Raw genomic sequence first — 23,990 nt, forward strand, 5'->3', positions numbered from 1 at the left:
ATATGCTAAAGGTCTCCAGGAATACAACAATTTGCCAGTTTACATTAGAGAATATCCACATTTAAGAATTTTCAGGGAACACTTACGAAAATATTTGTTATGCAAAAGACAGCAATGACTTGAATACCAACTTATAAGTCGGATGTTGTATACATGTATACCAAGGTGATTTTGTATGTATACGATGTTATAATGTTGTCAGTATTGGATGTATGAACCCTATGTTTTATTTTTATGTGATTATGTTAGCCTCTGTGCTATTAACAACAACAATAAATAATTAAATCTACAGTTAATGCTATACATGTTGTGTAGTTTGATTCGTGCCATCCGCCACAGATGGCCAGGGGCGTAACCAGGGGGGGGAAGGGGGTAGGGGTTCAAACCCCCCCCCCCCTCTTAGCGACAAATCTTTAATTAATTTCTTATTCATCACTCAAACAAATTTCATATTAAAATTAATAACATTTTTACCATTACAATATTTAAATTTAAGTACCGAAAACTGCTAAAATAGCACTATTTTACACCTTAAAATCAAAATTTTCCCGGGGGAGGACCCCCGGACCCCCCGCTTTAATACGGGGTGGGGGGGGTGGGGGCATGCTTCTTAACACCCCCCATACACAAATCCTGGCTACGCCACTGCAGATGGCAGCACCGCGGTATAAATGAACTCACTTGCTGCTGTCGGCCGAGGAAGGGCTGGTGGAGTGGCCGCACACGCAGCGGGTGTGCTCGGCGATGCCCGAGTCCTTGCTGCTCGAGTGCAGTGACGTCATGGAGGTCTCGAGCGCCGGGCCGACGGTGGCGCGGCGCTGCGGGTGTCGGCCGCACGACGGCTCGTGCTGGTGGCGCCGCGGTCGCTGCCGGCCCTGCGACACGCGCGCCATCTGCTAACAAACCTTACAACCACTGGATGCCCTCGCGCGCGCCATCTGCTACCAAACCTTACAACCACTGGATGCCTTCGCACATACTTCTCACGTTTTGCTGCGAGCTAGTGCAACTAACAGCAATATAGAAAAAAAAAATACGAATTACTTTTGCTGTTTGCAATTGAAAAAAAAAAATTTAACTGCTTGGTTAATAGAGACACATCATTAATGATTAAATAAAAATAATTAACTATACACACTACACACAACAAATAAATATAACCGAGTAAGATACTATTCATTTACTTAGGTAATATTTTTTATGTAACTAATTTTCATTCCTAAAATTATTAATTAAAATTGTAAATAAAATAAAATAAATGATTTGCTATATTATTGGAGGTCAATGAAGGCCTTAGCTGGGTTTTTATGAACGAGGGGTCCAGTGCGGCTATTATATTGTTTTTCTTATAAGTTTTTTTATTAATCAATTTAAAAGAAAATTGATTGACACAATTAATTACTTTTAGAACTCCCACTTTAAAAGTAGAATTGTTTAAAGAAACAGAACATGTAATATTATTATTCTATTTTAGTTATTTTGTAGTCCTGTGGCCTCGTAGTCCTGTAGCTTCGTAGCCAAGTCACCTTGTAGCCAAAGGTTGCTGGAGTGGTTAGGTCTAAGACAGCTAGAGCAAATGACTTTTTAGCCAAAGAAGTTTGGAACCAAAGGCTTTAGGAGCCAAAGACTGTTGCAGCTAAAGATGTTGGAGCCAAAGACCTTAGGGAACAGTGACTTTTGGGGCCAATGACCTTTGGAGCCAAAGACTGTTTGAGTCAAAGACATTTGAGCCTAAGACAGTTTAAGTTGATGACTTTTGGAATTAATGGCATTTGTAGCCAAACACTGTTTGAACCAAAGACCTTTTGAGTCAACGACTTTTGGAGCCAATGACTTTTGGAGCCAATGCCATTTGGAGCTCAAGACTGTTGGAACCAAGGACTTTTGTAGCCAAAGACATTTAGAGGCAATGTAGCATATAGTAAAATGACGATCGCATCCTTTTAATTTGAAAGTTCGTGAAAATATACATCTTTTTATTTTATTATTGAATCGAACTGATGAGATAGTATACCTGTGACAAGATCGTATCCCTGAAATCAGATCGTATTCTACTGAGTTGAATTTACATACAAACTTTCAACCTTTTCGTTAATTGTGCTTTTTCGTTGAATGAGATTACTTTTAATAAATGTTCTTTCTATTTAGAATGTTCATCCTTTTTGACGAATGTTCATCAACAAGTCAGTACTCATGACGTGATTGGACTCGTGGTTTCAAAGACAACTGGTTTATACGCCTGACAATGAACATGAACTGTTTCAAATGTTAGTCGTGTATCGGCGAATCGCACCTCTTGGTTCGAAGATGCTTGGCCTATGGGGTTTTATGAACATGTTCTGTTTAAATGTTAGCCCAGTATCGATGAAAATTACCTCTTGGCTACTGACTGGATGTGTATGACCTCCAACTGGGCGCCTGGCTACCAACTGGATGTGGCTGTCTACCTACTGGACATGCGTTCCTGACCACTCAATAGACATGTCTCACTACTTACTTGGCGTGCCTTGCCGCCTACTGGACGTTATAGCATTTCCAACCGAATGGTCGTGCGTGTCTGGCCAACAAACCTATATGCATGATCCACCAACTGGTCGTAGCTGGTTAATCGACTTACATGTGTAAATGCGTTGAAACCACACGTGAAGGTTTGCAAAGGACTCGCTTCGCCTTCTGTGAAGACTGTATACATCGAGAAACATTAGTACTTGTTAGTTTTTTGTACTTGTAAAAATTTGTGTAGTAAATGTTTTACTTTTAATTAAGTTGTTTTTTCTCTAACCATGTCATTTATGGTAATATTAACTTAATTGCATAACAATTTATTTCATAATAATTTATTGTATCAAGCAAGGAATGATCAAAGTACACAGAAATCAATCGAATCAATCATTATTTTAACCGTTTTTTTTTTTTAAGCTTTTTGGAATTTTTCCCGAACTTTTAGCTAAATAATAATAGAATTTCAAGTCCAAATGACAAAATGGTAGAAGCCACAGTTAATAAATTATTAATGCACTCTAGCAGGCAAAAAATAAACTAATATGTAGGTAGCACACTCTAGCAGACAAAAAACAATATGTCAAATCCAAGGTGGTGGCCTCCAGTATGCGAAAACCAGATGACTGTCATGACATCATACTGAATTATGTAATATCGGCCTTGGCATTAGTGGTGAGAGGTCAGTCTGTCGGTGGCTTGTAAAGAGGAAGGATCTATCGTCGTTTTTAATAGATCGCCCTTGCCGTGTTGGAACCGAGGACTCCACGATGCAAGTACATTATTTATTAAAATTGTTATGACTTGATTTTTTTTATTAATTTTTTTAAATTTCCCATTAAAATCGTATAAAAATCACGCATCTTCAAGATGGCATCCAAAACGAAAATTACAACTATGTCGTTATACACATACAAGGTAGCGACCATAACGAAAAGGGCAGCATTATAGAATACATCGAGATGGCAAGTGTAACTAAAAGTATAAATTTTCTAGAGTTCATGATAGGTGCCGTGATGTAATAATACAATATGGCGGAATGATTTTTATGTAAATTTTTATTATTTTTGTATGGATTTTAAAAATGTTCGTGTTAAAATTGTATTATAATAACGGATATTTAATATGGCATCTGTAACAAAAAGTGCTACGATGGTAGTCAAGGTCAAGGTCAAGGTCAAAGGCTTATTAGAGGTTTGCCCATGGTGAATTTAAGACTCGATAGGAACATTCAAATTTGTGAATTTTTTATGGAATCAAACGGAAAATTTCCCTAAAAATGGGGATTCCCCCTCCCCCTCCCTGGAATAAGATAATTGTTAAGAATGTTTTAGGAATTTTGATGAAATTTTACACCGAAAATGGCCTCCATGTCATCAGGATGGTCGGTCATGGACCCGCTCCATGTTTCACACTTCCACTCCTGCGCCAGTATCCCCCGAACTGTACTACTTATAATAATTACAATAATCATACATGTGTAACATAAAGATCTTTTATTCCAATGGTTAAATATTATGAGATTGATTTAGCCTTGTATCACTTATTTATAATTTTTTTGCACTACTGCCCTGTTTATAACTAACTAGGAAGTAGGCTATATATGGTCTATGCTTTGAATGTAAAAATATTCGAGACTTAAATATAGAAAGTAAACCTCATATTAATTTCTTTAGATTTAGTTTAGATAAGAATTTAAGATTTTTCGTTTAAGTTTCCCCAATAAAAGTCTTTTAAGAAATGCTACATTACCAAAAATTAATAGTGTCATTAATAAAAGTTACGTCATTTAATTGGGGTTATCATAAATCCATGCTTATATTCCAATAAACACATAGAGCTCATCCGAAACTTGGACTGTAGTGGCGTAATGCCTTTGTTGGTAGACACACCTATGCAGTCGCTTCAGGAGTTCCCCATTTATGTAGTTTCTGGAAATTATGTTTCAATGTTAACTGCAAGTCCAGTGACCGGATTTTGCCCATATAGTACAAAAATTTCAAATGAATTGGTCTTGGAACACAAGTTTCTATTTTAATATCGTTTGAAATAATGCTTGAGATGTGCAACATGGAAAAAAAAAATTGCTTCTAGACGTTATTCTGAAATTTGTTTATGTTTGGTGCAGCGCAAAAAAAAGTGTAGATTTGTTAAATAGTAAGCTGACTTGAAATAACTCCACGGGTCGAAGCTTTGTACAGGTTGGTTTAAACGGTACATTGATCTCATGGGTGGGTGCGCGCTTAAGCGGCACACTACCGCATTTGCAGGACTTCCACTTACCGGCCTGTTTGCTGTAAGAAATAGTGTGCCGCCAATTAGTATTTTTTTTGGACAATTCCAAATTTGAATATTGGAAAAATAATGTCTCTAGTTAAGATTTGCTGTAACAACTGAAACTTTTTCCGCCTCCCGCACTCTCCCATTTAATGTTGTCAGATCTCTATCCCCAATCGTTCCCAGCATAAATACAATTTTGCCTACCATCTAATGACCCAGCAAGTGCTATCGTCTTATCCCCGCCTTGGTGTACGTCCATCGCCTGCAATTCTCCTCCGAGCCGTGACAAGAAGTGCTATGTCCTGCAAGCTATTAGAGCAGCTAGTTTCTGAGAGCCAGCCTTTTGCTAGCGATTTCAGGCACGAGCATGGGTAGTTTTGCTCGAACCCGCGACATGTCACCGGTCGCTGCCGATCAGCAGCACTTTTCCCCATACCCCCCTTGCAGCCTACTCCAGGGAACCAGGCCCAGTGCAATGGCCGGGCATCAACCCCGAGCCAATCTCATGGCCACGACATCCGTCTCCGAATGTATCGCAGCTGCACTCTCTTGGCAGAGTTGCAAGTTATTTCCCCTGGGTATTTGAATGCCTGCTAAACTCCAGTCCCCTAGTGCCTCACACAACAAACAGTGCCCTGTAGTTCATTTCCAAGCCACCAGAGCGCTGCACTAGTTCCCCTCCATAAGCCCAATGCTTTAGCAGTTGCCTCGTGTGAGTCGATCTCTCCTTGTTTCGGACACCCCTCAGTAGGTCGCGCAGACATCGGCCAGTACCACCAACTTCAAGATATGAAAGTTAGTATTTCTCGATCACTCCCTCGGAAATCTTCGGAACCTTTCGGTCCATAAGCCGAAGCCTCCCCCCCCCCCCCCCCCTTTTCTTTTGATTGACTTTGTCTTTTAATCACGAGTTGCTGCCGCCCCAAACTTACTTCGTGCCGCGACAGCAGACTGACCACACCGCATCGTCGGCGAGCCGCACATCAAGACTTCACTCCGGTCGTTGTTTAAAGATGTAATCAGCTAGACAAGGGATGTGATCCCCACAACTTTAGTAATTAGTATTTAGTCAGTCTGCGTACCTTGTAGAAGTAGTCATGCTTCGTTGATAATACTTCATAATATTTTTTCTATCTTTTGAATCATGGAAACGTCCGCCACAGTCGCGTGTTCACGAGCTCCGCACCCTGGCTGACGCTATAAGCCATCTCTTTGTATGGTGAGTTTTTGACAAACCTTATTCCCCGACCACAATCATCTTTGTTAGTGGGCATTTTCTGCCTATTTTTCTAACTGTCTGTGATCATGTTCTGATCATGTTTGATTCGGACCTGTCCACAGACAGGGTCCAAGGGCCTAATGCGGACCTAACAACACCACCCTCGAGTGCTAACTCCAGCAAGCAGAACGATTAAGGCGGCCTGACGCCTCGTTAGCAGCTCAACTTCCGCCAGCGAAAGTCAAACCTCCAGTCCTTCAGATTTTTAAATCTTCAGAATAACATTAAATCACATCATTGAAAAGATCGAAAAACCAGAAATTTTCTTTCGGGTTTTTAAACGCTCTAAGCATACTGGAACTGTAATAAATTAACCTGTTTATTGTTTCTGCTTCTATTTTAAATGTGTCCAATGATTATTGGTAATTTTCTAATTAAGGTCCGGCACAATCTTTAGATAACGGAATTTTAAATCCATGTTCGTTTAATTTAATAATCTATATTAATATTATAAAGCTGAAAAGTTTGTTTGTTTGTTTGTTTGTTTGTTTGAACGCGCTAATCTCATGAACCACTGGTCCGATTTGAAAAATTCTTTCAGTGTTGGATAGTACATTTATCGAGGAAGGCAATAGGCTATATTATATTATCAATAACATTAGGGCTCTTTTCTAAAAGTCCAATTTAGAATCAAATGCGTTGGAGGGGGTTAGATACAACATGCAGTACACGTACGAAGTGTGTGTTGACAATGCCGCAGGCCAAAGAAGTTTATTTCCTATTGCCTATTAACATTGTTGCCATGCACTAGATGCCTTATCATTCTTAATTTTCCAATAAAAGTAAAAAACACCTGTGTGATATTAACAACGAAGCAATCAGTACCCTCATAAGAGTTCAATTAGTATTTAAATACTTTTTATCATTTTAAATCGCAAACCTAAACTATTGTTTATTTTCCTCTCTCTGTGTTTAATTTGTTTTTTATTGCTTTTTTTTTCAAGTATATATATTTTACAGACTTGAAACTTCACAGTAATGTTCTTTATGTTACGCAGGATGACATTTACCGAAAATTAGATCCGATGGGTGGTTAAAACCAGGCAACAGTGGGTACTTTGTCTGCATGAGAACAGGATTTTGCATTGTTCATGCCTTCTGCGTCTCCATGGCAACGGGCATCGCGCGGCAGTGGCGTACCCACAAGGAGGGGCATGTATAATGAGCGGCGCAAGAGTGATCTGCCTGTAGACTGCCGTAGCGAAGTATGGGTGCATCAGTTGTACGTTGCGTACACGAGTCGGGAAACCATCGGTGCTATTCATTTTCTCTCCGGTACATTATACAGCATTGTAATAAATTTTTAATGAATTTTTTTTTATTTACCATTACTGTAAATTGGAGATGTGGCTTAATTTTTTTCCATTAGTATGGCCGTTCGAAGCCGGGTCGGGCAGCTGGTTATAATATATTTGTCAAATCAATTCATCAAGTTTATTTTTCTATGTGAAAGTAATCAAAAGTTAAATAAACATAGAGGTACTTATATCTAGACGAAATCGTTACTTTGCCTTTTGAAACTAACAGATCCACCCGTTACAAAAGTCATCGAGAGTGGAGTGTATCAATAGTTGTACATGTCCAGAATTGTGAACTAATCAAACTCAATGTTAGCGATGTTAGCGATTTTAGAATTTTGAATCCATGTTTATATAATTTAATAATTTTAATATATTTGTCAAGTTAATTTATCAAGTTTGATTATTCTATGTGAAAGAAAACCAAAAGTTAAATAAACTTAGAGGTACTAATATCTAGAATATATCATTATTTTGCCTTTTGAAACTAAAAGATCCACCAGTTACACAAGTCATCGAGAGTGGAGTGTAACAATGGTTGTACATGTCCTAGATCGTGAACTACTCAAACTCAATGTCGGAGATGTCAGGTATGTCGGTGGTGTCGGGTATGTCAGGGACGTGTGTAAGGGTGTAAATGCGGGCTCACCTGCACCAGGTGCACCGGCAGGTGGTCGTGCAGGTGGTAGTCGTGGCGGTGGTAGCCGCCGCCGCCGGACTTGTTGGAGTGCATGTCGACGTAGGTGTCGGTGGTGTCGGGGATGTCAGGGACGTGTGTAAGGGTGTAAATGCGGGCTCACCTGCACCATGTGCACCGGCAGGTGGTCGTGCAGGTGGTAGTCGTGGCGGTGGTAGCCGCCGCCGCCGGACTTGTTGGAGTGCATGTCGACGTAGGTGTCGGTGGTGTCGGGTATGTCAGGGACGTGTGTAAGGGTGGAAATGCGGGCTCACCTGCACCAGGTGCACCGGCAGGTGGTCGTGCAGGTGGTAGTCGTGGCGGTGGTAGCCGCCGCCGCCGGACTTGTTGGAGTGCATGTCGACGTAGGTGTCGGTGGTGTCGGGGATGTCAGGGACATGTGTAAGGGTGGAAATGCGGGCTCACCTGCACCAGGTGCACCGGCAGGTGGTCGTGCAGGTGGTAGTCGTGGCGGTGGTAGCCGCCGCCGCCGGACTTGTTGGAGTGCATGTCGACGTAGGTGTCGGTGGTGTCGGGGATGTCAGGGACATGTGTAAGGGTGGAAATGCGGGCTCACCTGCACCAGGTGCACCGGCAGGTGGTCGTGCAGGTGGTAGTCGTGGCGGTGGTAGCCGCCGCCGCCGGACTTGTTGGAGTGCATGTCGACGTAGGTGTCGGTGGTGTCGGGGATGTCAGGGACGTGTGTAAGGGTGTAAATGCGGGCTCACCTGCACCATGTGCACCGGCAGGTGGTCGTGCAGGTGGTAGTCGTGGCGGTGGTAGCCGCCGCCGCCGGACTTGTTGGAGTGCATGTCGACGTAGGTGTCGGTGGTGTCGGGTATGTCAGGGACGTGAGTAAGGGTGTAAATGCGGGCTCACCTGCACCATGTGCACCGGCAGGTGGTCGTGCAGATGGTAGTCGTGGCGGTGGTAGCCGCCGCCGCCGGACTTGTTGGAGTGCATGTCGACGTAGGTGTCGGTGGTGTCGGGGATGTCAGGGACATGTGTAAGGGTGGAAATGCGGGCTCACCTGCACCAGGTGCACCGGCAGGTGGTCGTGCAGGTGGTAGTCGTGGCGGTGGTAGCCGCCGCCGCCGGACTTGTTGGAGTGCATGTCGGCGTAGGTGTCGGTGGTGTCGGGGATGTCAGGGACATGTGTAAGGGTGGAAATGCGGGCTCACCTGCACCAGGTGCACCGGCAGGTGGTCGTGCAGGTGGTAGTCGTGGCGGTGGTAGCCGCCGCCGCCGGACTTGTTGGAGTGCATGTCGACGTAGGTGTCGGTGGTGTCTCCGGCGAGCGCGTCCAGGTACGAGGCGGAGAAGAGGTGTGCCTTGGCCAGGGGGTGCTGGCCGCCCAGCGCCGGGTTGGCGGCGCCGCCGAACGTGAAGCCCACGGGCGGGTGGAACATCTTGCCGGCCAGGCGCTCCTGCTGCCTCCTGGGGTCACGTCATCACGTCGCCACATTTTACATGCGGATAACTGCTTACAATTTCACATACCTGCATTTCTTACATGGTTTACAGATTCCAGTAAATAAAGAGGCTGGCGTGTTAGGCACAAAAATGTGATGCCTTTTATCATACCGCCAGAGAATTACATCTTTAGAACATTTCTTACTGTTTCAAACCATATATTAATTTATTTGCTTTGCAATGACCTTTAAAGATGGTTTAAAAACACATAAATAATGTTTAAGCATATAAAAAAATATTTAGCTGTACCCTACCCAAATGCCAAACATTTGTGTTTTCCAATAACCATTGTCTTATTTACAACTGTTATATAAAGAACGTGTTGTCATACACCTACGGCCTGACTGATAGTTTGATCACCGTATTTTTTGGTATGAATTTAAGTACAACAAAATTAAGACTCATTTGTGTCCTGCAGAATTAAAAAAAAATAGTAAAATAAGTTCTAAAAACAATATTTAAAAGCGTCTAAATTTGCGCAGTCTATTTTAGAATGTAGTTTAGGTATTATATTCATTATTCAAGAACAAAAGTTTCGCTCGTAATTCTAAATCTTTTCAGGGAAAATAGAAGGGAGTAAAGTGAACCCCACCCCTTCCGGCCCAAAAGTCGATGTGTTCATGGGCTTTATTGTATTGAAGCTCTGTTAAAAGCCCCCATACAATTACCGGAAACGGAAAGTGGGAGGGGGGGATTGAGCGGTGCGAGAGAAGGGATATAAGTTTGAAAAGTTAAAATAGGGCCTAAGTGCGGAGTAAGGAGGCGAAGGGGTTCATCTGAGATATGATAGAAAAGATAACCTCTAGTCCATTCCGAGGGAAGTGCTACTAAGTGAGAATAGACGACATGTGTGCCGAGTGAGGTGGCAAGGAAGTCACCTGATGCATGGTAGGACGGGCGAAAGAGAGTATACGAGTTAAACAAGGTGAAGTATTAAGCAGGCCGGAAAAGTGTCTTGCAGAGAGACGACATGACATTTGCGCGAAGTGAGGCGACGAGAAGGCAACCTGAAGTTAATTTGACAAAACAAGCTAGCACGCCAGATGTCAACAGTGATACAGTTAGACGAGATGACATGTTTGGAGTGATTCTGCAAGGGGGTTTACTAAGGCATTGTGTGCAAGATATGCTAGCCCACTGGGCTACAGAAGACACAAGGAATTAGACAGTGCGAAATGCGTGCGGAGTGCAGTGGCGAGATGGTCTGCTGAGGTGCGGCGGACAAGACCCTTTGCGCGAAGGTAAATGAAGTGATAACGGAGTGGAATGAGGTGAAATGAGTGCTGATTGTGCTGGAGAGACGTTCGCTAACTGTACAGAACTACAGGATCAGCTGTTAGTTTGATCGGTGTCACCAGTGCTAGCTATCCAATCTCAACAGAGTGACACTGAGAGTGTGCGAGTAACTTCACCGCTTGCTGAAATCAAGGCGTCTAAACATAGAGAGCTTATCACTTAATATTACAAAATATGGTAGTTGAAAAATATTTACTCGGCAAAGTTACTTGAGAGTTACTTAACGCGGCACAAGAAAGGCACACATGAAACCAGTCATGTCCTATCACGTGAGTATGGCAGTTACCTCACACCTAGGGGAAGCCATGCAAATTGTTAAATGGAGAAGTTGAACTTTTGGTTACGTGATTTTAATATGCGGTAGGAAGGATGGTGAAAGTTAGCCAGTACCTGGGAGAGTACATGCAGGCAGTTAAATAGGTTCTATAAGGGATGGTTAAGTAAGTACAACAATAATTCATTGTTATTTCATGTTGTACATGCAAGGTGTACTTGAGACCAGTAGGGGAGAACATGCAGGTAAAGTAGTTGAAGGATTGGTTAAGTGAATTCAACAGACCAGAGATATCATGCTGTACTGGTAGAGACCTGAAAAATTCGCGGGTTCATTTCGTGTTATGCTAAAATTCAAATAATTAAACTTTAGTGCTGCTTCTGTCATTGGTTCACTGTTAATCTGGAGGACTGAGGGCCAATTAGAGATACTCCCTCGTAGAAGTGTCGAATCACAGGCCACCCAGTCGAGACGACTCACAAATCTGCAGATAATGAATAGTTGGCATTTGCCCGAGTGTGTAGAGGAAATTGGAGTCCATCCCGGAGGTCATTGAACCCGCGAATTTTTCCGGTCTCTGTGTACAGGGTAGAAACAGGAAAAATTCGCGGATTAATTTCGTGATAGGCTGAAATCCAAACGTGTGTACAATTCTGCTGGTTCTGCTATTAGCTCGCAGTTTAACTGGAGCTTCTTCTGGGCCAATGAGAGACTATCGACCAAAGAAGGCGTCGAATCACGAGCTACCCAGTGGAGACGCCTCACAATTTATTACCCAAAGAACACGCGTGTTTACTTGAGAAATGCAGAGGACCCTAGAGGTCATTGAACCCGCGAATGTTTCCGGTCTCCATGTACAGGGTAAGAACACACGACACGCGGGAGAGGGCAGTTAGCCGTTACCTAGGGGAGGACATGCGGGCGGTTAGACGGAGCAGTTAGTGGCGGCGGTCAGGACCACGAGAAGAGCAGCGAGGCTTGCCTGCGGCGGCCGCGGCGCAAGCAGGCGACGCAGACGGCGGCGGCCAGGGCGCCCGCGAACACGACGCAGGCCAGCGCCACGACGCCCACCTCCAGGGCGGAGAGCGAGTGGTGGCGACCCCCCGGGTGGCCTGCTACCACCAGCTCGCGGGCCGGCGCCACGTCCAGCACCCGGTACTGGTCCAGCTCGCGCTCCATGTCGGCCCGCTTCAGCTGCAGCATGCTGCAAGCACCGTCGCAAGCACGCTGCTAGCACACGCTCTCTCGTGCCGGCACTCGCTACCACCAGCTCGCGGGCCGGCGCCACGTCCAGCACCCGGTACTGGTCCAGCTCGCGCTCCATGTCGGCCCGCTTCAGCTGCAGCATGCTGCAAGCACCGTCGCAAGCACGCTGTCGGCACACGTTCTAGCTGCAGTGTTCTCGCCTCCAAGCGCTCAAACCCTGCATGGTAGACTCTTTCTACTCTGACCAACTCTTCTTCCTGATCCGTCCTCTTATTCCCGTAGCCAACCAGCTCGTTATTAATGCATGCAATTGCATCCCGCATGACAGTGCCCAGGGTTTTCCCTCTGTCTACGGAGGTTTTACCTGGCCCCAACTTATCTAGTTATAGTCTAGAGTTAAGAAGGGGAGTTAGTCGTGGCGCCAATTGCAGCCGTGGCTGGCCAATCCCCGAACAAGCACACGATGCATGCTCCCTTGTCTGCATGGTTTATACCCATCATGAATAGGCGTAAAGGCTTCGGCCTGGGACGCACCTAGAGTCTTCCCTAACCCAGACCCCTCCCAAACAAAATACACTTAGTTTTAGTTAGGTTAGAAAAAAGAAAAAATGCTCTCGCCTGATGCTGCGTTCATGGAGCCAAACATTTGTTCCCTGATGAAACTGTGCTCCCTCTTTTTGCAGAAATTTCAAGTTGGGGTCCATGTTAAATGGCAAAGAATCTACAATGTCATCAGTAATTTTAAGCACTGGGTCAGGCCTTATAAATAATTTTAATGCTTGGTTTTTTGATGGCACTCGCTAATTGCCATATGCTATTTCATGCAATGGTGACTTAGTTTGTAAAATCCTGCTGTATTATTTAAATGAGTTGGACTGTTGCATTTTTACTGAATTTTATTTCTTAAAAAAGGCAAAATTCTTTGTTGACTATATAAATGTTGTTGTTAGTTGATAAGACCTGAACCACCATAACGTAATGGGGCGTGTCAGAAGGGGTGAAACTGCTGTGGTTCGCCATTACCCACCGTGATTTGATGGTGAAAGAACTACACAACATTCAATCGCTGATTCGGGAAGGAACACTTTCACAAGTAAAGCTAGATTTTACATTCTGGAACATAAGACTCACTAGACAGAAGTTTTAATGACTGAGATAACATTCTATAATATGAATTATAAATTTATTAATTAGCAATTTACCATAAATCTTATTGGTCTTATCATTATATCCATATGAATGATAAATTATTTTGTACGAAATTATGTATGCATTCTTTTTACGTAAATTAGCTTTAGTTAATACAAGTACAGTTTAAAGCTAAAAGCAAAAAAACAAAACAGAATTGACAATGTCATTACCTACTTCCGATATTTAAAGCTAACTATTCTGTGAAAAATAATTTTCATATTTCAAGTAGTTTACAAATTATCTACCGTTATAAAAAATTATTATGTTATTTTACGCAATTAACATATAGCGTAAAGTCGTGAAAATGCTTCATTATTTTCAGTTAGTTGCATTTAAGTACAGTGATATCGTTGAGAACGGTTCGTAAGGTTAAGTTAGCTATATTAAAAATAGTATTAAAATATGTGCCTGTTTTACTATATTTGGTTTGAAGATTAAAATACTTTAAATTTTAATGTTATAATGTTTAAATTTGTTAGGTTATTTTTATTATTAGAGATAATTCCTAACCAAACGTTCAAACGCTTTTACTGTATTTTTAATGTAGCGAACCTTTCCAACCGAACACACAATCTTAAAATTATTTTATATGTAGCTTACCAACCTTACCAACAGTTTAAATGATTTTAAAGAATTTATTATGCATCCAACCTAATCTTACCAAAAATTCACACAATTTCACAGTACTAGGTAAATTTCAGAAAATTTTTACTTAGTTTTTCGTTTATGGTCCTTAGACTCCAAATCCATTGTCAACTCAAAAGTTTATACAAATATATAGTTTTATATCTAAATAGGGAAGGTTTTTTGAAAAGCAGAAAAATGGTTGTAATTCCAATTATATGGAAAATATCCCATCTGTTTGAATGTATTATAACTCGTAGGAGTAATAAAAAAATCTTTAGTCTGAATACGTTTTTGATACGACCAACCATAACTTCAAGGGACTCAAAAACAGAAGCTGGAGGACAAAAAAATTCAATATTCCTTTCGTAAGCACAACATTGAATTCGTATGAATTTTGTATTAATTTTATAATTATTATCTAAAACTTTTGTTAAAAAATAGTTTTTGATAATACAAACCATTATTGCAAGGGGTGTAAATAATAAGGGTAGAAAGACAAAAGCCGTTACTTTTTTAATAGATATACAATCAAATCCATTATAATTTATTTAAAACGCCTAAATTTTATCTAATACCTTTGACTGAAACAATTTTTGATGAAACAAACTATTAACGTAAAAACAGGGGTAGAAATTAAAAAAATATATATTTTTAGATAGATAGATAGTCTAAAATTTATCAGTGACAATAGTAAATTTACTATTCTGGTTGCAGTTAAATAAATGTATAACTACGTTAGTAGGTTTAATACGGGATTTTTCAAGACATTCAATGCTGGATACATTAAAAGAAATACATTCTATTTAATTGAGCTGCGTGGAATATGAGAAAATGTTAAATCGATCTTTTATGAATTTTTGCGAATATATAGGATGTTATGTAGGCTACATTAAATTATTAAATTGTTCCAGGATATTATAGAATTTTCCAAAATATTTCCAAAAGGAATAGGTACTTAGAAATCTACCTATTCCGGTAGGCTGTGCCAAAAGGGATTTTTGTAAATGTAGTTGATCTAACCTAGACAACCATTCACACAAATTCAAAGTATTTTTAATTTCCCCTATAATAACCAAATTATATTGGAACGCCGTTTCACAGAAAAGCTACCGACTACCAATGAGTATTTACAATTTTTCATAGAATTGAGCCATACTAGTGTTACAATAAACTTTTAAAATTAAAATTCAAAATTAATTTTTTGCAACAGAAGTAGCCAGTGCTCAATTTGGAACAAATGTATTGTTTGCATTCTTTGCTCAATGAGACGTTTTTACCAGGAACATGTTTATTTATAAAAAAATGTATTGATATATTACTAGAATAAAACGTATATTGATGTATAACATGAACAAAAATGTACCAAATACCATAAAACAAATTTCAGTCACTATATAAAGCTCAACAAAAATTAGGAACCATAATTGGATTTAAAAAATATATGTATATTTATGTAAATGTCCTTTCTTCTCGTTTATTTAAACTGATGGCTGTTTTACAATTAGAATGCTACAAACTATTTATGCTTATATTATTATAACTATATCAACCATACAAAGTTTCTACAATGTGAGGTATGTAATATTAAGATTTAAAAGATAAATTCGATAAAACAGGACAAACTATAAAACATAGCTGAAAACTTTTAAAATAAACAGCATAATGATTATTTTATAACTGAACTATGAAAAATATAACTATACTAATTTAAATGATTTTATAGTGAAAAATAATATAAATTTATTTAAAAAGGTCAATTTTGTATTATGAGTCTTCCCGAAACATTCTTAAACATTAACACATTAAATGAAGTGTACATTTTTAATTAATGTTAATAATTAATTCAATTTTATATCTTTCATCTAAGTTTACGTAAGAGTAATTCAAAATCAATACTTTATCAAACCACACATTATATACATTGCAATGAAAAATTGTATTTTTTGTTATACTTATAATCTCTTTTACTGCGTTGTCGTCTATTTATACCGTAATTGGCTTAACTAAAAGCAAGATTAAAAAAACTTAGGAAATCATTTTCTTTTTCATTTTTAGTGCACAAGGCTAAATAAATAACATGACCAGTTAGGAAAAATTAAGTTAATACATTGTACATAAATCAAACAGGGTAATGATTTCCTTTACCTCAAGTCACAACTATGTAGGCCAGCTTCAATATTTCTAGATAGCAACCAATAATTAATGAGATTGTGTAAAGGTCTTATCATTTAAAGAAAAATCTTTTTTTGTGTTATTTTACAATATAAAAAATATATATTACAGCGTATGTATGATATTGCAAAAAGGCAAACGTTTCATTATCTCCGTTCATACACTTCTTTTTTTACGGGATTCAGATCAATGAACCCTTTTTTTGTTTTAACGTTTAACTCGTAAACACAAAATATATCTTATATCACTAAAAATTATTCTTTGTTTTAGAATATTTATATTTTTGCAGTTGAGGCAAGATTAATTTAAATAATTTTAAATAATTTTATAAAAACGCATAGGTTTTGTTGATGTAACAATAAATAAGTTGTAATAATTGTTCTGTTCGAATACTTTAAATATCGTCAAGAACAATAAAGCTTGATAACGAAAACTTCGCCGAAATACTGGATACTACTTTTGTCAGCTTCTCCTACGGTATTTATTTGCAGTGTCGTTTGCACGGCATTTTTATTACATATCAAAATTTCTAAGTATTTTTTGAAGCAGAATGTCTGAAACTGGTCATTGTTAAGATGAAACATTGACAAATTGATATTTTACATTAATTTCTTTCGATTTGCTATTATTTTCTAAGGCAGTTCCCTGTAGTTGCAATACAAGTTCTGGAAATATATTTTTAAATTTATTTATTCCTAGAATACAAAGATTTAAGTTTTTTTTAATGTTGATCTTTTGTTTGCTAAGAATTTTATTCTTTAATAGTTTCACACTTTTGTTACTTAAAATAAAACTGCTATTAAAAATATTTAAATGCTTGAATATATTACCTAAACGTGTTATATTAATATATAAAAAATGAAAATTAAGTTATAATTAACATATTTATGTCCACTTACTTTTGCAGTGTGTCCATATCAATGATGACATTCATCAGAGGATCAACGGCATAAAGGAACAGGTCAGTCCTATAAAACATAAATACCGATTTTAGTGGTTTAAAAGTTTATTTTAGTATAACATAAATTATATCTTTTGGATTTTAGACTTACGTTTCTAAAAACAACATTATGCTTATTACAATATGAATTTATATGACTTTTTCTAAATAATAGTTTACTTACGCTGTGCCGTCTTCTAAATCTCGTTCAGAGTGTGGTTCAATCTTCCGCACTCTCACATCAAGGCCTGTGATGTTGTAAAGGGAACTACAAAAAATAAATCAGAAAATCAGACATTAATGAGATAACTCAAAAGGTATGAATTTTTCTAATTACAACGCCTAAATTACTTTGTAATCGTACTTACTTTGTGATATTTTCAATATTCTTTTCTATCGATGTTGGCCTTGTTCCTAGAGTTAGAATTAGTTGTTTGCGATCATCCAGAACATAAACCTGCAACATAATGTAAGTTGAATGAACGCTAGTAAATTAATTTTAACTGGATATAGCTAAACTGCGAAACATGATTATGAGGGGATTTCCCGGACATTTAAGTAATAGTTATTTAAAATAAAAATAAAATATCTACATATTGCGTTCATTTAGAGGATCTACTGATGCATGTATCTTCACATTACTGGCTTAGTGGGAATTAGGCTACACATTATGTTAGCAGGACATAATATCTCAAGCTGCCTGGAGTACACCAACGGGGCTAGTTACACTGCAATAAATTGTAATATTACACTTATATAGGCAGCTGTATCTCCACTGATTAAGGTGTATTTTTACCCCACATGTATAAGTGTATGTTAACATAATAATGTATTTAAAAAGTCAGTTTTGTTGTAATACTATACAAAGAAAAATAGGTGTTATTTCATACAACTCTGACCAGTAATTAAATTATTTAGGATTAAAAAAATTATATACACTGAATACTTAATTTTTTTCAGTTTAGATATGTAATATAACTGATTGGAATGTAAATTTACACATGTATTGTATATTTTATGCAGTTCATTAATGTGTAACAAAGTGTAAAATAACACCCTTTTAGTCTGTGTAAAATTAAGTTGCTCTTTATGTGTTTCTATAATTCAAAAAGTTAAATTATAATTACATTTTGCACATTCTATGTCATCATATAATATAATGTGGTTCGCCACTAGGTGTCGCTAGTTTGGAGTCTTGTAGAAATATTTATAAAATCCTGAATGTGGTGGCACAGGGTCGAACCATTTTCGCAGTTGCTTATCTCGTACTCTAAAAGCAACGGCTTTCTGCATTAGGCAACGTAATAAGTTCGAATTATGGAATTAAAAAGTTATATAAACTTAAAATATTATTTTTAATTTATATAGGTCTCTAAGAAGCCATTGTTATTACTGGGGGTCCTAGATTGCTTCTATTATCAGTTTATCTTGGCAAAGTGGCAACTATTACAACTGTTATCAAAGTATTTGTTCATTAGATTCATTGTCATTTTCTCCCATAATAAAGGAGAAATTTTGCGCTGAATAAAGTGTAATGTTCGCTATCAAACATGTAAAGTAACAAATAAATTGAAACTGTATTTCTACCAAACATGTTAAAAAATATTTTACTTATTAATTTTAAACATACCAATGAATATTTTAACAATAATATAATTATATTCGTGTTAACTTACAAAGGGTCGATGTTCTTTAAATTATGATTGGTAGCATTTTTTTTTATCTTTGCTACACTGCATATAATACTACACACAATGAGTTTTCATAGCTTACCTATACATACGTGTAAAATACACCTACTTCGAAGGTTAAAAATAATTATTTTTATAGCGGTTGCACACGGGGGTACAAGTGAGTAAATTAAGACTTGTTGACAGTGTTTCACAGTATTTAAAATTACACACATCAGGTGGATGGATTACTGTTACAACACATAGTGTGATTTAACTTCAGGTTTGCGAAATTTTACTGTAATTTTTCAAGGGTAAAACCATCAAAAGCATCTATGATTTAACTGTAACTCAGTTTACTACCGTATCAGGGAATTAGTTGTAGCGAGAAAATTACACAAGGAATGTTGCCTGCCAGGCACAACGGAATACAAAACGTGAACTTTCATTTGTTTTAAAGTGTTCAAATACGCTCTTTTTTTGTGAAATATCACAAACCATTTTGGTGTATTATAATGACAAAATAATGCGTTACTTTACTAATTATTAATGTACTTTTGCAATGACATTTTGGGTGCAAAACTATTGGAAGAATCGTTAATTGCACGAAAACTATATATTTTTACACGAAAGTTAAATATTTATAATATAAAGATACATTAGTTGTAAATTTACAAGACAAAGTGGTCACGTTACAAGGAATTTGTAAAGTTTACAAACTATTCGTGTTTTTTTTTCCTTATTACACGTTGAAAATTGTAAAACTTCATTAACACTGAATAAGGTAATTTACACATCTTTACAGTGTACGTAGTACACCACATGTCACCTGGAGGCATTATTTTAATCTGGTATACTAAAAACTACTTAAGCACAGTTTTAATAATGCTTTAACACGAAGTGTCCTTGCAATACTAACATTAAAGTTAAAATTTAAATTATTAAATGCAAAACCAAAGAAACGCTTCTTAAAAGAAACAAGCAACAGCCAACTAAATGGCAAAAAAAGTTACCGAAAACGGTAACAGTGTGTCATATAAGCGGTTAACAGAACATTCTTTAATACATAATAATATGTCGATGGTTTTAGTTGTTCAATGATGTGAATGTGTTTTTTTTAAATGTAAGAGTATTTGAAAATATATTGGTTTTTTAAAGTAATAAGAAATATTTTTCATTTACAGTTAAAAATATTTGTTAAAATTAATTTGGCCCAAATATAACTGAATAATTTCTTTATAAATTCATACAATTTTGACAAAATGAAGAAAAAAAATCTAGGATACTCTGTCAAAGAACGTTGTGTTCGTATATTATCTACAATGCTTGGCTACACGACTCTGCAACTACGGTTTAACAAGTCAGCAGACTGGGGAAGGAAGCGGAGAGTTAGAAATAACGGTAAATCTAAGGAATTTTCAACGAAGAATTTACCTGAAATAAACGAATGAGTAGTAATTCATAATTTCAAATAACTGAATCTTCGTATAGGACCTACGCCGTATTTCGACTTTCGAAATACTTTAGTGTGTTTCTGTGTTCCGCTCTAAAAAAAAAACAAAAAAAAAAATAAAACACCGATGTACAAAAGAAGAATGTTTTTGGTGCAGATATAACCGGTTTTTTAAGAGTTTTGTTAATTTTGTCCCGAATGTTATTTTGGAACCATGTGCAAAGGAAATGAGCATATTCACGAAGACAGCTGTTGACGGGTCGAAGCAAGGCAGCGAGGCGAGCTGCCCCAGGGAGTACAAGGAGTACAGGGAGTACAGGGAGTACGGGAACTCACGAAGACGTTGGTGATGGCGGAGCGGCCGTCGTCGGCGCCGCGGCGGTCCGTGGCCTTCACGTCGAAGCCGAACACGCGGCCGGCGTCGCGCGCGAAGCTCGCCACGGACCGCACCTGCCCCGTCAGCGCGTCCACGGCGAAGCGGCGCGCCTGGTCGTCGGCGCGCCCCAGGATCTGGTAGCGCAGGTCCGCGTTCACGCCCTCGTCCGCGTCCGTCGCCTGCGGCACCGCCACTCGGCGTCACTCTAGCGCCACTTCACCGTCTCTCAGCATCATCCAGCGTCACTCAGCGTCACTCAGCGTCACTCAGCACCACTCAGCGCCACTCATAACCACTCAGCAACACTCAGTGCCACTCGACATCACTTAGTGCCACTGAACGTCACTCAGTGTCACTCAGCGTCACTCAACATCACTGAGTATCACTCAGCATCACTCAATGTCACTCAGCACTACTCAATATCTCTCAATGTTACTCAACGTCACTCAGCGCCACTCATGACCACTCAGCTCCACTCATAATCACTCAATGCCATTCATAATTACTCAGCGCCACTCATAGTCACTCAGCTCCACTCAAAATCACTCAGCAACACTCATAGTCACTCAGCGCCACTAAGTGTCACTCAAAGTCACTCAACGTCACTCAGCATCACTCAGCGTCGCTCAACGTTGCGACACTCTGGAAAAAAAACTCAGGTGACGGGAAAACTGTCTTACAAATACTTAGAAGCATTAGTATGTTCTCGATACTGAGCTTAGGTTACTAGGATTCGTTTTGCTCATTAGCTATATACTGCAATGTATTTTCATATTTCCACTCCTTTTAGCTGTTTTATACACTGCCGCCACGAGTTCAACCACTTCAATATGAGTTCTCCCCTGTCACAAGAGTTTTTACGCTGGATGTCTTAAAGGGCTGTATCTTCCTGTTCTGGTCATCAAGCTCCCCCCAGCACCGACTACTGAAAGCGGAATACCTGCTAGTTGCCAAGTTATCGTCTGCTCGGTACCCTTAAATTCCATTGTACTTGTGAGTATCCTCGAGCTTCTCTTAGGAATTTTAAGCTATTCAGAACTGATCAGTGCATTGTTCAGGACTAGATCACACACATCGTCCCTTAATGCTTAATACTGGTACGTGGTTACCCAAAATTCTTTATCTTCCAAACAGCCTTACTGAACACGAGTCAGTGCCTCTAGTACGTGTTCAGTTTATCATTTTTCACATTGTTTGATTAAATTTTCACTAGATTAAAATTCGTATAATGTGTGGTTTTCAATAGGTAATTTGATCTAGTCCTGTCAGTCAGTTAACAATTATTAACTTATTTATTTTTTATTCGAATTAATATTATTCGTAATAAAAATATAGAAGTGGCACAATATTAAAAATGGCCCCAACCCTATTTCGTACTGACACTGTGCTCATAATGAGTTGTGCCGAGGAAGATAAAAGGTGAGCGTCAGATTGGTTTATTTTGACAAAATGCGTTAAAAGTACTAGAATGGTCTATCAGAGAAACTTGTGTGCGTATATTATCTGCAATGCTTGGCTGCAGGTCTTTGGGACTACGGTGCAACAAGTCAGCAGACTGGGGAAGGAAGCACACAGAATTAACGATAACTCTTCAGACCTTTCAACGAAAAATTTACCTGAAATCAACGAATATTTCTTCGTAATTTACAATAACTGAATATTCGCAGGAACAACACCGTATTTCGACTTCCGAAAGAAGCTGGTTCGTGTCTTATGATTTAAAGAACAATAATGTGTTGAGAGGGAACATTCTGCGAGGACGTTGTCATTCAGCAAGTACCTGCGTTCTGAACTCAGGGTACGTTGCTGTCTACTATCATGCAATTGTGGAATGCAAAAAAAGGGGCGATGAGAGAGAGAACATTCGCAAGGAAATTCTGATCGCTAATTTTGCCAAAACTTAAAAGAATAGTTTTATCTGTTCGTAAATGTAACCTCAAAAATAGTTTAAAGAGATCGGTGGTCGGTTCAAAGCAATACTTTTACGCTCTAAAAGTTGTACATTTGTTATGTTTCGTTTGCACTTCAAAACTGTGGGAAATCATTCCCATTTGCTTATTTAATGAAGAAGTGTCAGAGAATCATTTGTCAGAAAATAATTGAAAAGTTTGCATTCATTTCCGTCTCACAACTCTTTGTACAGTGATTGTATGAGAAACAACGTTATAAACAGAATGTGTAAAAATCTCATTCCTTGTCATAAAAGGTTTATAATAAAACCTCATATAGTATGTTAACTAGCTTTTCTTTTCTCTTATTCAAGAAGGTTTGGTTTCGCTCATGGCTGGTTGGAACCCTTTTTGGTTTTCAAACCACAAGAAAAATATGTTTAATAACTCGTGTTAGCTCTTCATACCTTACATTTACTTTATTTAAGTGCCTGTCATTTATTAGAGATTATAAATTAAAAAAATTAATAAAATGTATTAATAATCTAGTGCTAATTGGAAATTCAAGAGATATTTGAATGTACCACAATTTATGTCAGCCTCATTAGTAAATATTAGTAAAATAATAACAATAAAATAGAAATTTCATAAAATTGAATTTTAAATTTTCTCTCTGCTTCATTGCAGTACATAAAAGAACAAAATCTTGAAATTTTTCAAGTCGTTGTCCAAAATTTATTAAAACTGAGTCAAATATTTTGAAGTATGTCACACACAAAAACTTTAAAACGCTCCCCTTGAAATTTTAGCTTTACCAATTTTATATAAAAATATTTAATATTAATGTATTCAAACTTTAATATACCAATTAAATTAAACAATTCAGACGGAAATATGCTTCAAACATTACTAATGCAGAACAATAAATGCAATGGACATACCTGTAACCTCACAATGTGGTACCCATAGCTGGCACTTGTCGGGATGGCTGCCACTATGGGCCTTCCATTCACAACGAATTTCGGAGAGTTGTCGTTCACATCTTTGACTCGAACTATAACTTTTACTTCGTTGGCAGCTGAAAACAATACAATAATGTGTTTCTTTAATTCCGTCTCAAATGACAACCTGCACTGAAACCGACGATAAGTTAAATCAGGCTAGGTACAGTTTGATATCAAACATATAATAAATAATGATGTAAATTTAAAAATAATTTTTAATAACCTGCTATCTTCCACTTTGTTAAAAATCGTTTGTCTTATAGAAGTTTTTTCTTTAAAAATTTAGAATATATATAAAACAATAAAGTTTAAAAAAAATTGGTTGTCTGTAAAGTCGGTTTACGGACGATAGTATAACGTGACAACGTGATAACAAAACATTGATAA

At 38.3% G+C, this 23,990-nt stretch overlaps 1 protein-coding gene across 1 annotated transcript in view; it reads right to left on the reverse strand.

Annotated features, from left to right (window-relative positions):
- Window positions 1–23,990, reverse strand: part of LOC134542720 (cadherin-89D) — a 153,667-nt gene that overhangs the window by 12,240 nt on the left and 117,437 nt on the right. Inside the window, 17 exon segments of the mRNA XM_063387193.1 lie at window positions 682–875; window positions 8,006–8,125; window positions 8,157–8,225; window positions 8,308–8,376; window positions 8,459–8,527; window positions 8,610–8,678; window positions 8,761–8,829; window positions 8,912–8,980; window positions 9,063–9,131; window positions 9,214–9,469; window positions 12,058–12,164; window positions 12,166–12,424; window positions 17,171–17,239; window positions 17,396–17,479; window positions 17,580–17,668; window positions 20,671–20,889; window positions 23,541–23,677. Of these exon segments, the coding sequence (XP_063243263.1) occupies window positions 682–875; window positions 8,006–8,125; window positions 8,157–8,225; window positions 8,308–8,376; window positions 8,459–8,527; window positions 8,610–8,678; window positions 8,761–8,829; window positions 8,912–8,980; window positions 9,063–9,131; window positions 9,214–9,469; window positions 12,058–12,164; window positions 12,166–12,424; window positions 17,171–17,239; window positions 17,396–17,479; window positions 17,580–17,668; window positions 20,671–20,889; window positions 23,541–23,677 (2,017 nt within the window).

The sequence above is a fragment of the Bacillus rossius genome (assembly GCF_032445375.1).
Source record: "Bacillus rossius redtenbacheri isolate Brsri chromosome 9 unlocalized genomic scaffold, Brsri_v3 Brsri_v3_scf9_1, whole genome shotgun sequence".
NCBI classification, from domain to species: domain Eukaryota; kingdom Metazoa; phylum Arthropoda; class Insecta; order Phasmatodea; family Bacillidae; genus Bacillus; species Bacillus rossius.